This window comes from Eschrichtius robustus, chromosome 3 (genome assembly GCF_028021215.1).
Source record: "Eschrichtius robustus isolate mEscRob2 chromosome 3, mEscRob2.pri, whole genome shotgun sequence".
NCBI lineage: Eukaryota > Metazoa > Chordata > Mammalia > Artiodactyla > Eschrichtiidae > Eschrichtius > Eschrichtius robustus.
Window position 1 is genome coordinate 48142955 of NC_090826.1, and position 15534 is coordinate 48158488.

Here is a 15534-nt window from a genome sequence, read left to right on the forward strand (position 1 = left end):
AAAAGGGAAGAGAACTGATACAGGAAATCTGAGAAACACATAATGTTTAAAGAAATGAATGGCAGAATTAGAACACATACATGCACACAAAACCAAAACTAACCAACCAAACAGGAGGAGCAACAGCCAAAGATGAAGAATAAGAAATAATGATAACATAGAAACCTGGGGAAAAGTTAATATTTTTTTCCTTTGAAGGATGGCATGATCAACAATTTAAGATATTACAAAGAAGCCAAGTATAATAAGGACTTACATGTATCCACTGGATTTAACAAAGACGTTATTAGTGACCTTACCAAAAACAAGTCTGCTGTCATGGGAACAGAACCCCAGTCGCAGTGAGCTTGGAAAGATGTATCCAAGATGAGCAGAGGAGACCTTTATTTGCAACCATTTAGTTGAGAGGGAAAGGACAGATAATAAGTAGCTAGAGAAAGGGTATTGAGTTTCAGGATGGTTTCTCTTTTTTGATAGATTTTAGTTATTTAGGCCTTGAGAACAGAGGTTCTGTCAGGTGGTGCTTGCCATCTTCCACAGGAGGCATTTAAATATTTGTTATGTTGAAATGAGTTTCAAGTCTATAGATTCAAAGGTAAGAAACAAAGCTCCAGTGAGTTTTGAATCACCTACCACTGTTAGGTCATCTGCATTACTCATTATTTTCCTTTCCTAGTGGGGGCAATATATCACAATTTGACTTTTCACCCAGTAACCAAGGATCTGAAGGGATGGCCCTCTGACCGTATTTAACAAAGCATCAGGAAATGGGTTAAATATCAGCAGGGATGACCAATGCGGTAAGTTGACTTACTTTGACTTTTTTTCATTTATGTCCACATCATCATAGATAATAACTTCCTGAGACCTAAGTTCTAGGGTCAAGATAGGATCAAAATAGTCTATTATTAGGTATGGTTTATACAATCCCCAGCTTTCCAAATTATACACAATTACTTAATTATCTAGGTGCATCCCCATGCCTGTTTTATCAAAATCTGATCATAGGATATAGAAAGGATCAAAGAACAAAACAAGTATCCATTTGGGAAAAAGTTCAACTGAGGATTAAAAAATAGTGAGATGTCCTAGTATCTCAAACACATGCATAAATATTTATATCAATTTGATTTCATGTGGATTTCCAGAAAATATGAGTTGCTGAAAGGATCATGTTTAGACTAGGTTCCCATCATCCTGGAACTGGACAAAGATGTTATAATGCTAGAGCAGTGAGAGGGCTTAATTCCTAGGGCAAAAAAAACAACTTAATAGAACATTAATGTTGATTTTTCTTCCATGATTTTTATTTCAAAACACTGACAACTGCTTCTTTATAATAATCTTGCATAAAATTGAATCTGACTTAGTACATAATCATAATTAGACGTTTTCAGTTTAGGATATTCACATTCCTTGGTGCTCTACATAGAATTCCATAATATTCAATTGACTCACCACTTGAACTAGTTAGAAACCTTTTGGCATAATTATTCACAATTCATAATTCAGTTATTTATATACTTGGATGGGGGTGCAATGCGTGCCTATTCTAAGTTGACCTTTTTTTTTTTTTTTTTTTTTTTACAGAGACCGAGGATATTTTGGGAAAGCTGTTATTTTTTAATTTTATTTATTTATTTTTATTTTTGGCTGCGTTGGGACTTCGTTGCTGCACACAGGCTTTCTCTAGTTGCGGCGGGGGGGGGGGCTACTCTTCATTGCGGTGTGCAGGTTTCTCATTGCGGTAGCTTCTCTTGTTGCAGAGCACGGGCTCTAGGCGCACGGGCTTCAGTAGTTGTGGCACGCAGGCTCAGTAGTTGGGGCTCACAGGCTTAGTTGCTCCGTGGCATGTGGGATCTTCCCCGACCAGGGCTCGAACCCATGTCCCCTGCATTGGCAGGCGGATTCTTAAGCACTGCGCCACCAGGGAAGCCTGGGAGAGCTGTTATTATACCAGGTTTCTGTAACTATTTGTTATTTAGTGCAGCAAACTTATATTTGTGGAATATAATATACATTTGAATTGTCAAGTCAGAGTAAAATCAAAGTAGCCACCATTGCTAGAGCCCATAAACTAAACCTGACAAACAACAAAACACATGGCCCTCTCTCATCGATAGATTCAACTTACTGAACGTGATTGAGAGCGAGCACACTAGATGTCAGGCACTGTACTAATTTGTGCACTGTTGTTTTTATAGCAAAGCAGAAAGTATTCCAATGACGCGTCCTTGATTCAGTTAGTATGTGTACTGCAAAGTGGTCATGTTCAAATTACTATGTCTTAATTCGGGTGAGCTGGCTGTTAAATCCTTCAGAAGGTTATGTGGTATAATGTAAAATGCACGAGCTTCGTATTCAGAGACTTGAGTACTAAATCCTAGGTCACTAAAATATGGATGTGAGTCCTAGAGCCTTCCTAAAAAGGGATAATGCATCTATTTCTCAGATTTTAAGAGGCCTGGCGTATAGGAGGCACTTGAGAAATGTTACTCATCTTCCCCAATGTAAGTACTACTATTGTGTAAAATGTCTTTGATTTTGATGTATCAATTTTTCATTAAACGTGGAATGCAGGAAGAATTACTACTTCTCTTTCTCAGACTGTGAATATGTCAGTGCTGAATAATTTTGTGCCAGCAAATAAGCGAACGTCACTTACCTAAATCAGGCAGCGAAATGGAAAGTGCACTGTTAATTGACAAAAGACACAAAGGGTTAAGGGAAAAAGCCATGTTCAGAGATATTAGCTGATACATCTCAAATAACATATTGATGACTAGGTTTCTTGATATAGATGCTTTGGGGGAAAGAAACGAAGCACACCTTTCCTGCAGCTTTGTTCTGATCACCTCCCCTCTCTTGTAAATGAGCTTATTTATCCCCGGTGACCACCCACACGCCCTTTCCTAACGAGACAACCTCAGGCTGTCCCTTAGCCCTGCCCTTCTTTGTCCACAGGATTCTGTTTCTGCCTTCTACCTTCCACGATGCCAATTCAATGTGGGGTAAGTATGGTGAGAGAGAACCATCTGGAGACACTGGACCCTGACTATGTATATGTTTAACCAAAGAGGTGACTTGAGGGGAGAATTCCAGGCCAGGTGGAAATGTAAGATGGTAAATGTGCTAAGTAGGAGAGGACATTGGCTAGGTAGATCATCTGGTTTTCTTCAAATCTCACAGTTAAGATTACATGAAAGGAAGCATGATGTGGTAGGAAAATATCCATGTATTTTAAGCAATTAATTTAAGTTCAGTCCTACAGGTATTCTGGGGACACTCATCACGGGCCTGGCCCATGTGCTGGGTATACAAAATGATCAGACACAGTTCCTGTCCTGAAGTAGCTCGCGGTTTAGTGAGGGACACCAAAAGTAAGTTAATATAACACTCTGTGATAAGAACATAATAAAGGACTGACCAAAGGAACAGCACTAACCTTTATGGAAGCTTTAGTTCTCCATTTCCAAAATGAATACCAGCACCTATCTTGTAGAGTTCCCTTTGTACGGGATGAGCTTTCCTAAGTGAATGTGCCTGGGACAGGGCTGATACTCAGTGATCCCTTCCTTTGGTGTCTATGAGACCAGAACTGTGATGTGTAGGACACGGTAGGAGAAACACATGGTCACTAGAGTCAGAGCTGATTTGACTCTCAGTTCCGCCACTTAGCCACTTACCCTGGGCAAGTCACATAACTTTTCAAAGCCTTAGTTTTTCATCTGTAAAACGGAGGAACAAGTTTCTAACTCATGGGTTATTGTGAGGATTAGAGAGAACACATGTGAAGCCTTACTGCACTTCCTGCCCTCAACATCTAGTGAGCACATATCCTTGGGGCCTCGGCTTAAGCAAGCGGTCCCTTGCTTAAGGGAGCCTTTCTTAATACCCATTCCCTTCCTCCATTTTAATTAGGTCAGGGTGCTGGTAGCTCCTATTTAAACATAGAAACCAAGGCCACAAAAAAAAAATCTATAATGATATTTCCTTCCTTTAGGTCATCTATTCATTCAACAGATATTTATTGAGAGCCTATTATATCCCAGGCACTGTTCTTTTTTTTTTTTTTTTTCTTCCAGGCACTGTACTTTACGTTGGAGATACTGCAGTGGACAAAACAGTTAAAATCCCTGCCCTCATGGAGTCTAGTAGAGTGAGACAGACAGAAAACAAACAAGGAAATTTATGATCTGTCATGTAAGGAAATTTATGGAGATAAGTGCAATTAAGAAAAATAGAGCAGGGTAAGGGGGGAGGGGGACGAGGTGAGGGCTGGTTTGCCATTTTTCAGAGGACATTCAGGGAAGGCTTCACTGATAAGTTGATTTTGAAGCAGAGGCCTGAAGATAGTGAGAGAATAGACCAACTAGATATCTGGGGTAAGATCATTCCTAGGGGAGGAAACAGCAGACACAAAGACCCTCAAGCTGAGGAGTGCTTGGCCTGTTGAAAGAAGAAGTCAGAACATTTGGAACAGAGGGAGTGAGAAAAGGCTTAACATTTAATTCCCATGTAAAACTCATAGCATAGCTAAGACCCGTGGCATTTAATTCTTGGTTTATTTATGCCTAAATCAAGCCATTTAATAATGACTATCCTAACAGGCAGTGTGTGCGTGTGTGTGTGCGTGTGTTTGTGCGTATGTGTATGTGTGTGTGTGTGAGAGAGAGAGAGAAGATTGAGAGTCCCAACTCTTTTTAAAGGTCACATTTTCATGGTTGCAACCTCCTTCTGAAGATAACGCAACAAACTAGGAGTTGATATTCCAGAGAGGAGCCCTCAATCAAAAGGCTCAACAAAAAGTAAACAAAGAAACAAATAAATAAACAAAGTTCTGTTGTTACCTTGGTATGTCTCCATGCTATTAATTGAAAAATTAAGGTAGAGAGGCAGATTTTGGCAAAATTTCAGGGGAAAAAGGCTTTTTAGACCTTCCTACAAATGGCAGATTTCCCCCTGCACATAGTGAATTTCTCTTTATAGAGGTGTGCCGGCACAGAGATTTGGCTTCTTAGGAAATCTGCAGAGAAGCTTGTGTAATGGGTTGGACTAGGTATATGGATTTCTCTTCTTACCCTGAGATTCTCTGACTCTAAGAAAAAGGGTTTCTCAGTAGTATTAATAGATGTTACAAGATGTGCACAGGATGTTACGGAAACATAGAAGAGAAACCAGTAATACAGGTTTGGGTAGAAAGGTTCATGGAATGCATCCCAGAAAGGATAATATTTGACCAAACTTTAAGGGAAGGCTAGAACTTTGATAATCAAAGGAAGTTGGAGAAGGGCAGGTACATTCCAGACCAACGGAATGTCACGGTCAAAAGCAAGGAGGCATGAAACGCCAGGGCACTCATATACAAAGAGGGAATGTGTTAATGGGCTGGTGATGAGAGTAAATCTGAGCGAGAGATGGAGCTGGACAAGTAGGAAGGGGCGGCCATAAAAGTATTGACTTGCAATGAAAAGGGATTGGATATTTGTTCTAAAAGTCATAAGCAGTCATTTACAGTTCTAAGAATAGCTCTAAGAAAAAGGAAATAACATTTGCATTTTAAAAACATCAGCATTGGGACTTCCCTGGTGGTCCAGTGGGTAAGACTCCACGCTCCCAATGCAGTGGGCCCGGGGTTCAATCCCTGGTTGGGGGAACTAGATCCCGCATGCCTACTGCAACTAAGATCCTGCATGCTGCAACTAAAACCCTGTGCAGCCAAAATAAATAAATAAATATTATTAGGAAAAAAAAAAAAAAAACACGCATCAGCATTCTCACCTGGATCAAATTTTTATGGGACTCCAGGTATCACACTAATAATTTTTGTCAGAAACATCTAACCTGCTAAGGTCGGGGTCTGCCTTTAGGTCTCATCGGCCACTGGAGCTAGACTCCCTCTTCTTCCATGGTCAGGACTACAATTTGTAAACCCCATATTCTATATAAATCTCTTGGTAGATCTACATCCAACAGACAATTAGACTTAAAGTCATGTTACTCTGAGGTTTCATAATTGAAAAGAACTTCAAGGTAGAATAACATAATTCCATGTCAATATATGTAATAACCTGGGTCAAATTATTTTACCATCCTCTGCCCTCATAAAATACAGAACTATGTCTATGTTTTTGTGTGTGTGTCTCTCTCTCTCATATACACACACACAGACACACACACATATATATGAGAGAAGTGCCTCCAGAGACCACCCAGTCTCCCTCCTCCCTCCTATTATACGCAAGAAGAAACTTGATCCCTATGAATGCAAAATGGAAGTGATTTGCCCATGGTTGCACACTGAATAAACAGAAAAGCTGAAACTAGAATCCAGAACCTAGGCCTCTTGTTTCTTTCTCCTACTCATGAATTTCTAACCTTCCCAATTCCCACTGGTAATTAACTAGGGTGACCTTGGAGGGTCCCTTCCAGGTCTAAAACTTTGAGGTACATGGACCATTCAGCTGAAAAATTCATCTTCCCTTTCTACACACTGCCTCTCTCCAGAGAGGCAAATTAGAATATGGAAGTGTAGACAAATAAAACCTCTGGAACTTGTAGGGCTGAGAGAGCATAAAAGGATGTAATTAATAACATAATGCTCAGTAACAACAACAGGAATCTATGCCAAGGATGATGAGGAAAGTTTCTTTCCTGGACTTTGTTTGATTAAGACTTTCCCTCTACCCTTGTTCACAACCTTTTCTCATCAATTTTTTCAAAAGGGACATTGTCACTTTCCCATTAGCATCTGTGGGTGTAGTTCACTCAAATATTGGCAAGGAGGAGGTAGGTGATAACCAGGGCCTTTGGTTTTAGTTTCTGGTACCACTTCACTAGAAGAACAGGATAGAGAACATCAGCTGTGTAACTAACCAGGCCAGCACTGCTAATCCTCTCCTGGAAAGAGAAATAAAAAGGGACCTTTTACCTTATATTTTCTTTTGACTTGGTTTTCTTCATTTTAAGTCTATCCTTTTCTTTCTTGAAGAACCTCTGCAGTCTTTTAAGTGCTTCTTTTCCATCTAACCTAAGAGGAATCAGAGGATATAAATAACATGGTGTTTGAGAGAGTACTGGGGATGGAAGCCTGCTGTAGTCAAAAGGATCAGAGACTTCAGTCTCATTTCTTCAACACACCCCACTCAAGGAAGAGCAGGAAAATGCCTTGTCAGCTTCTGTGCTCTTCTTTGTTTAGATGCTGATAGGAAGTAGCACACATCAGCTATGGATGGAATTACTATATTTCAATACAAACTTTCATCTACTCCAAATGGTTTCTATTTTCAAGAGTTTATGGCGCAAAGTCTTCCTTTTAGAGACGATGACTCAGGGACCCATAGTTTACAAACTATACTAGAAATACATTATAGAAATTCCTAGCTTCTGGAAGTCACGTCACTTATCTTTAATTTATGGAATGATAATATAATGATGATGGTACACTGACTGGTTGATGATTAAAATTTTTCCAAATATGCTCTTGATTGGGAGCAGGTGGGTAGGGAGAGGGAATGATACCCTCACATCATCCCACCCAGCACGAATGCCCTCTTTTCCCTTCAACCCTCAAACTTCTTGCTTTTGACTACTGCTGTTTTCCTTTCCACAATGTGTGCCTAATAACTGAATTTGATTAATAATGCCCATTTGAACAAATACTGTCCTTGATAACACTGAATTATTAGATAATAAATTAAGCCCCAATCCCAGAGATAGCCTCATTACCTTTCAAAGATACAGGTAAATCATAACCGTTGATTTCTTCCTGGAAAAGCAACTACAGAATTGAAGCATTTTATTGATATTTACTTCTCTTTTCTCACTTATTCCCTAACACAGTATCAAAGTCCTCTACTCTGGGAGATGCACATTTTCTCAAAAGATAAAGCAATGTGATCAAAATTATTAGATATGATTGTACACAATTACAAGTACCCTATTGATCACAATGTTTTATTACAATAGCTTATCTCCATTCTCTATGCATATGTTCCCTAACGATGGGGTGGGTAGGGATGGAGGTCATTTCTTAAACTTTGGTTTTCCTAGACTAACAGGAAATACCCTTAGCTATGAAGCCAAGAAAAAGAGAAACTCGCTCTATCTTTGGGTAGTTGCTCTTTGTTTTGTAGACATCTTCATACATTTCTTCACTATTTTCTTTTGAAATTAAAAAAAAGTATTCATTATAATGACAATAATTCAGATTCATATTTGATGCAAAATTATTGGATACCTACCAGGTGCTAGGTACTCTAATCTTTTGTTTGTGAAGTAGTTTTTATTGAAACATATGCACATGTTTTTACAAGCATGTGGTAAAAATAAATAACCTCTATAAAAGTACGTACAAACAAAAATTAATATTTGCTTCTACCCTGTTTTCAAGTCTGTCTGATTTAAGAAAGTTAATTTATTAACAGATTCCCGCCTTCAACCCTTTGCATATTTTACATATAACAATCAGTCTACTAAACACCAGACATTGTGCTGAATGCTGGGGAAATAATGGAGACAACCAGACACATCTTGAACAATCTTCCCCCATCATAGCATGGCTTTCACCTAGTCCAACACATAAGCTTAAAATACACAGATATACTTTGAATCTACCCTGGCAATGGAGGATTTTCAAGTTCAGAACTTGATTCACAATGAGTTTAGGACAGTCACTTAACTTCTCTGTGCCTCAGTTTCCTTTTTTTAAAATGAGGGTACCGTGTTTAATAATCTCTAAGATTGTTTCTCCATCTAAAATTCTAATATTCTAAGAAGGACAAAACCAACCAGAGGAGCATTTCATTATCCCTCCTCTGTTAACCTTTCATTCATTCAACAGATGTTTTTTGAATGTGTAACATGTGCCTGGCATTATGATAGGGGCTAGGGAGAATGGTTAGCATGGAGAAGGAAATCATCTAGGAGGGAAGAGGATTATTAATCAAAGAATCACATAAATATAGAATTACAACTGTTACAAGTGCTATGAAAAAGAGGGTCAAGGTACTATAAGACTGTATACCTAAGAGAGTATTCCCTGGGGAATAATGATTGAGCTGAGATCAGAAGAAAGATTAAGAGTCACTTAGACAAAGGGGCACAGAGGAGTAAAGAACATTCCAGGAAGAGGGAGTAGAATATGCAAACACCCTGCAGTGGGAGCTTAGCAAGTCAGAGAAGCTAACAGGTCAGCATGACTGGATCTCAAAGATGAAGCCTGAGTATGTATGAAAAGAGGATGGAGGGGTAGGTAGGGGCATTCAAGTCCTCTATGCCATGTTAACGTCAATCTTAAAAGTATTGGGAATATACTACAAAGTTATAGTAGTCAAAACAGTATGGTACTGGCACAAAAACAGACATAGATCAATGGAACAGAATAAAAAGCCTAGAAACAAACGCACATACTTATGGTTAATTAATCTATGACAAAGGAGGCAAGAATATACATGGAGAAAAGACAGTCTCTTCACTAAGTTGTGCTGGGAAAACTCCTAGAAGAAAACATAGGCAGAACACGCTTTGACATAAGTCTTAGCAATATTTTTTTTTTGGATTTGTCTCCTCAGGCAAGGAAACAAAAGCAAAAATAAACAAATGGGACCTAATCAAACTTAGAAGCTTTTGCACAGCAAAGGAAAACATTAACAAAACAAAAAGACAACTTACTGAATGGGAGAAGATATTTGCAAATGATATGTCTGAAAAGGGGTTAATATCCAAAATATATAACAAGCTCATACAACTAAATAGCAAAAAAACAAGCAACCTGATTAAGAAAATGGGCAAAGGCCTGAATAGACATCTTTTCAAAAAAGACCTGCAGATGGCAAACAGGCACAAGAAAAGATGCTCAGCAACACTAATCATCAGGGAAATGCAAATCAAAAGTGCAATGACATATCACCTCACATCTGTCAGAATGGCTATCATCAAAAAGATCACAAAAGGGGCACCTTCAAGTTGGTGGAGGAGTAAGACGTGCCAAATGGCATTAATAAAAATATGTAAATAAAAGATACCGTACTACTAATCTGCCACAGAAACTCTTAGCAATTCCTATTGACAGTTTCAAATGTTTTCTTAAACTTACCATTATCTGAGACAAATGAGTTAGAGAAATCTGACTTTTCTCTGTGGGGAGAAAAGATACAAAGACCGTTGACCTGTTGTATTGTACTTTTAAAGTCTCATCACATTCATCTCGCTGAAGGGCTGGCACGTATTTACCTCTCTTTCCGGGGGTACTCAACATCATCATACGTCTCGGAAATGGAATTTGGCTTAAAGGCTCCTTGGCCTGGGGTTTCTTTAGTCATCTCCAAGGCCTTCACATACCCCCCTGTAAGGAAAACAGAGAACACCCTGAGAACATCTCACCAACTGCTCTCATAAATGCATTCACACAGGTCACTGGCAATGGAGACAATAATAGGAAAAGGCAGATTAAATATGGTAACACTGGATTATAACCTGGATACGTATGATCCTTTGGCAAACCACTTCACCTTGCTGAGCCTCAGTTATGATTCTCTCAAGTTGGGATAATGATAGTAAGCCCTACTCTTGGATGATTATGGCAAGGATTAATGCATATTTATGAAGGGTGCTAATTACCCAGTAAACCAGTGATTCCTCCCTCTTCTTGGATGTTTCTTCCTCTAAGCCCTGACCTCAAATGTTGAAGTCTACCAGGGCGCAGCCCTGGGGCATCGCTCCCTACATTTAGATGACTTTATCCAATTTGTGGCATTTTTTCTTAACGTAAAATTTCTTAGACAAGTTGATTGAGCACATGCCAACATTTATTATGCATTAGTGATGGAATCAGCCAAATAGTGTGCCAGGTTAAAAAATGCCTAGGGATTGTTTGCACAAGTAGCTACCCTGTTACATGCAAGGGCTGGTTTATTTCACAGAGCTGTAAACTTGTCATAACCTTAAAACTGTCACCTTTTTATCAGTTGGCATAGGTTAATATTTACAGTATGGGTGATTCAGAACCATTTGCAGACATGAACTATTAATCAGAAATAAGTAATATATCTGAGAAATAACAAGCACATTGACTTTTTTTTTATAATAAGCCTTTTATTTATTTATTTATTTATTTATATTTATTTATTTTTGGCTGTGTTGGGTCTTCGTTTCTGTGCGAGGGCTTTCTCTAGTTGCGGCAAGCGGGGGCCACTCTTCATCGCGGTGCGCGGGCCTCTCACTGTCGCGGCCTCTCTTGTTGCGGAGCACAGGCTCCAGACGCGCAGGCTCAGTAGTTGTGGCTCACGGGCCCAGTTGTTCCGTGGCATGTGGGATCTTCCCAGACCAGGGCTCGAACCCGTGTCCCCTGCATTGGCAGGCAGACTCTCAACCACTGCGCCACCATGGAAGCCCAGCACATTGACTTTTATCAATTTGTTTTTTACATCTTTATTGGAGTATAATTGCTTTGCAATGGTGTGTTAGTTTCTGCTTTATAACAAAGTGAATCAGCTATACATATGCATATATCCCCATATCTCCTCCCTCTTGCGTCTCCCTCCCACCCTCCCTATCCCACCCCTCTAGGTGGTCACAAAGCACAGAGTTGATCTCCCTGTGCTATGTGGCTGCTTCCCACTAGCCATCTGTTTTACATTTGGTAGTGCATATATGCCCATGCCACTCTCTCACTTCGTCCCAGCTTACTCTTCCTCCTCCCCGTGTCCTCAAGTCCATTCTCTAGGTCTGTGTCTTTATTCCTGTCCTGCCCCTAGGTCCTTCAGAACCTTTTTTTTTTTTAAGATTCCATGTATATGTGTTAGCATATGGTATTTGTTTTTATCTTTCTGACTTACTTCACTCTGTATGACAGTCTCTAGGTCCATCCACCTCACTACAAATAACTCAGTTTCGTTTCTTTTTATGGCTGAGTAATATTCCATTGTATGTATGTGCCACATCTTCTTTATCCATTCATCTGTCGTTCGACAACTTCGATTGCTTCCATGTCCTGGCTATTGTAAATAGAGCTGCAATGAACACTGTGATACATGACTCTTTTTGAATTATGGTTTTCTCAGGGTATATGCCCAGTAGTGGGATTGCTGGGTCGTATGGTAGTTCTAATTTTAGACTTTTGAGGAACCTCCATACTGTTCTCCATAGTGGTTGTATCAATTTACATTCCCATCAACAGTGCAAGAGGGTTCCCTTTTCTCCACACCCTCTCCAGCATTTATTGTTTGTAGATTTTTTGATGATGGCCATTCTGACCAGTGTGAGGTGATACCTCGTTGTACTTTTGATTTGCATTTCTCTAATGATTAGTGATGTTGAGCATCCTTTCATGTATTTGTTGGCAGTCTGCATATCTTCTTTGGAGAAATGTCAATTTAGGTCTTCTGTCCATTTTTGGATTGGGTTGTTTTTTTGATATTGAGCTGCATGAGCTGCTTGTAAATTTTGGAGATTAATCCTTTGTCAGTTGCTTCACTTGCATATATTTTCTCCCATTCTAAGGGTTGCCTTTTTGTCTTGTTTACGGTTTCCTTTGGTGTGCAAAAGCTTTTAAGTTTCATTAGGTCCTGTTTGTTTATTTTTGCTTTTATTCCCATTTCTCTAGGAGGGGTGTCAAAAAGGATCTTGCTGTGATTTACATCACAGAGTGTTCTGCCTATGTTTTCCTCTAAGAGTTTTATAGTGTCTGGCCTTACATTTAGGTCTTTAATCCATTTTGAGTTTATTTTTGTGTATGGTATTAGGGAGTGTTCTAATTTCATTCTTTTACATGTAGCTGTCCAGTTTTCCCAGCACAACTTATGAAGAGATTGTTTTTTCTCCATTGTATATCCTTGCCTCCTTATTCATAGATTAGTTGACCATAGGTGCGTGGGTTTATCTCTGGGCTTTGTATCCTGTTTCATTGATCTATATTTCTGTTTTTGTGCCAGTACCATACTATCTTGTTACTGTAGCTTTGCAGTATAGTCTGAAATCTGGGAGCCTGATTCCTCCAGCTCCGTTTTTCTTTCTCAAGATTGCTTTGGCAATCTTTGGGGTCTTTTTTGTTTCCATACAAATTGTGAAATTTTTTGTTCTGGTTCTGTGAAAAATGCCATTGGTAATTTGATAGGGATTGCATTGAATCTGTAGTTTGCTTTGGGTAGTAGAATCATTTTTACAATGTTGATTCTTCCAATCCAAGAACATGGTATATCTCTCCATCTGTTTGTTTGCATCATCTTTAATTTCTTTCATCAGTGTCTTATAGTTTTCTGCATACAGGTCTTTTGTCTCTTCAGGTAGGTTTATTCCTAGGTATTTTATTCTTTTTGTTGCAATGGTTAATGGGAGTGTTTCCTTAATTTCTCTTTCAGATTTTTCATCATTAGTGTATAGGAATGCAAGAGCATTAATGCAAGTGCATTAATTTTGTATCCTGCTACTTTAACAAATTCATTGATTAGCTCTAGTAGTTTTCTGGTAGCGTCTTTAGGATTCTCTATGTATAGTATCATGTCATCTGCAAACAGTGACAGTTTTACTTCTTTTCCAATTTGGATTCATTTTATTTCTTTTTCTTCTCTGATTGCTGTGGCTAAAACTTCCAAGACTATGCTGAATTATAGTGGTGAGAGTGGACAACCTTGTCTTGTTCCTGATCTTAGAAGAAATGTTTTCAGTTTTTCACCATTGAGGATGATGTTGGTTGTTGGTTTGTCATACATGGCCTTTATTATGTTGAGGTAGGGTCCCTCTATGCCTACTTTCTGGAGGGTTTTTATCATAAATGGGTGTTGAATTTTGTCAGAAGCTTTTTCTGCATCTATTGAAATGATCATATGGTTTTTCTCCTTCAATTTGTTAATATGGTTTATCACATTGATTGATTTGCATATTTTGAAGAATCTTTGCATTCCTGGGATAAACACCACTTGATCATGGTGTATGATCCTTTTAATGTGCTGTTGGATTCTCTTTGCTAGTATTTTGTTGAGAATTTTTGCATATATGTTCATCAGTGATATTGGCCTGTAGTTTTCTTTGTGACATCTTTATCTGGTTTTGGTATCAGGGTGATGGTGGCCTCGTAGAATGAGTTTGGGAGTGTTCCTCCCTCTGCTATATTTTGGAAGAGTTTGAGAAGGGTAGGTGTTAGCTCTTCTCTAAATGTTTGATGGAATTCGCCTGTGAAGCCACCTGGTCCTGGGCTTTTGTTTGTTAGAAGATTTTTAATCACAGTTTCAATTTCAGTGCTTGGGATTGGTCCGATTATATTTTCTATTTCTTCCTGGTTCAGTCTCGGAAGGTTGTGCTTTTCTAAGAATTTGTCCATTTCTTCCAGGTTGTCCATTTTATTGGCATAGAGTTGCTTGTAGTAATCTCATGATCCTTTGTATTTCTGCAGTGTCAGTTGTTACTTCTCCTTTTCCATTTCTAATTCTATTGATTTGAGTCTTCTCCTCTTTTTTCTTGATGACTCTGGCTAATGGTTTATCAATTTTGTTTATCTTCTCAAAGAACCAGCTTTTAGTTTTATTGATCTTTGTTATTCTTTCCTTCATTTCTTTTTCATTTATTTCTGATCTGATCTTTATGATTTCTTTACTTCTGCTAACTTTGGGTTTTTTTTTTTTTTCTTCTTTCTCTAATTGCTTTAGGTGTAAGGTTAGGTTGTTTATTTGAGATGTTTCTTGTTTCTTGAGAGCGGATTGTGTTGCTGTAAACTTTCCTCTTAAACTGCTTTTGCTGCATCCCATAGGTTTTGGGTCGTCGTGTTTTCATTGTCATTTGTCACTAGGTATTTTTTTATTTCCTCTTTGATGTCTTCAGTGATCTTGGTTATTTAGTAGTGTATTGTTTAGCCTCCATGTGTTTGTATTTTTTACAGATTTTTCCCTGTAATTGATTTCTAGTCTCATAGTGTTGTGGTCAGAAAAGATACTTGATATGATTTCAATTTTCTTAAATTTACCAAGGCTTGATTTGTGACCCAAGATATGATCTATCCTGGAGAATATTCCATGGGCACTTGAGAATAAAGTTTAATCTGCTGTTTTTGGATGGAATGTGCTATAAATATCAATTAAGTCCATCTTGTTTAATGTATCATTTAAAGCTTGTATTTCCTTATTTGTTTTCACTTTGGATGATCTGTCCATTGGTGAAAGTGGGATGATAAAGTCCCCTACTATGTCTGTGTTTCTGTCGATTTCTCCTTTTATGGCTGTTAGCATTTGCCTTATGTATTGAGGTGCTCCTATGTTGGGTGCATAAGTATTTACAATTGTTATATCTTCTTCTTGGATTGATCCCTTGATCATTGTGTAGTGTCCTTCTTTGTCTCTTGCAATAGTCTTTATTTTAAAGTCTATTTTGTCTGATATGAGAATTGCTACTCCAGCTTTCTTTTGATTTCCATTTGCATGGAATATCTTTTTCCATCCCCTCACTTTCAGTCTGTATGTGTCCCTAGGCCTGAATTGGGTCTCTTGTAGAGAGCATATATACGGGACTTGTTTTTGTATCCATTCAGCCAGTCTATGTCTTTTG

At 38.6% G+C, this 15534-nt stretch overlaps 1 protein-coding gene across 1 annotated transcript in view; it reads right to left on the minus strand.

The window, feature by feature from the left end:
- The window catches only part of FYB2 (FYN binding protein 2), a 79209-nt gene that overhangs the window by 12943 nt on the left and 50732 nt on the right, over window positions 1-15534 (minus strand). The window contains 6 exon segments of the mRNA XM_068537542.1: window positions 815-875; window positions 2666-2694; window positions 6932-7030; window positions 8103-8163; window positions 10097-10137; window positions 10234-10345. Of these exon segments, the coding sequence (XP_068393643.1) occupies window positions 815-875; window positions 2666-2694; window positions 6932-7030; window positions 8103-8163; window positions 10097-10137; window positions 10234-10345 (403 nt within the window).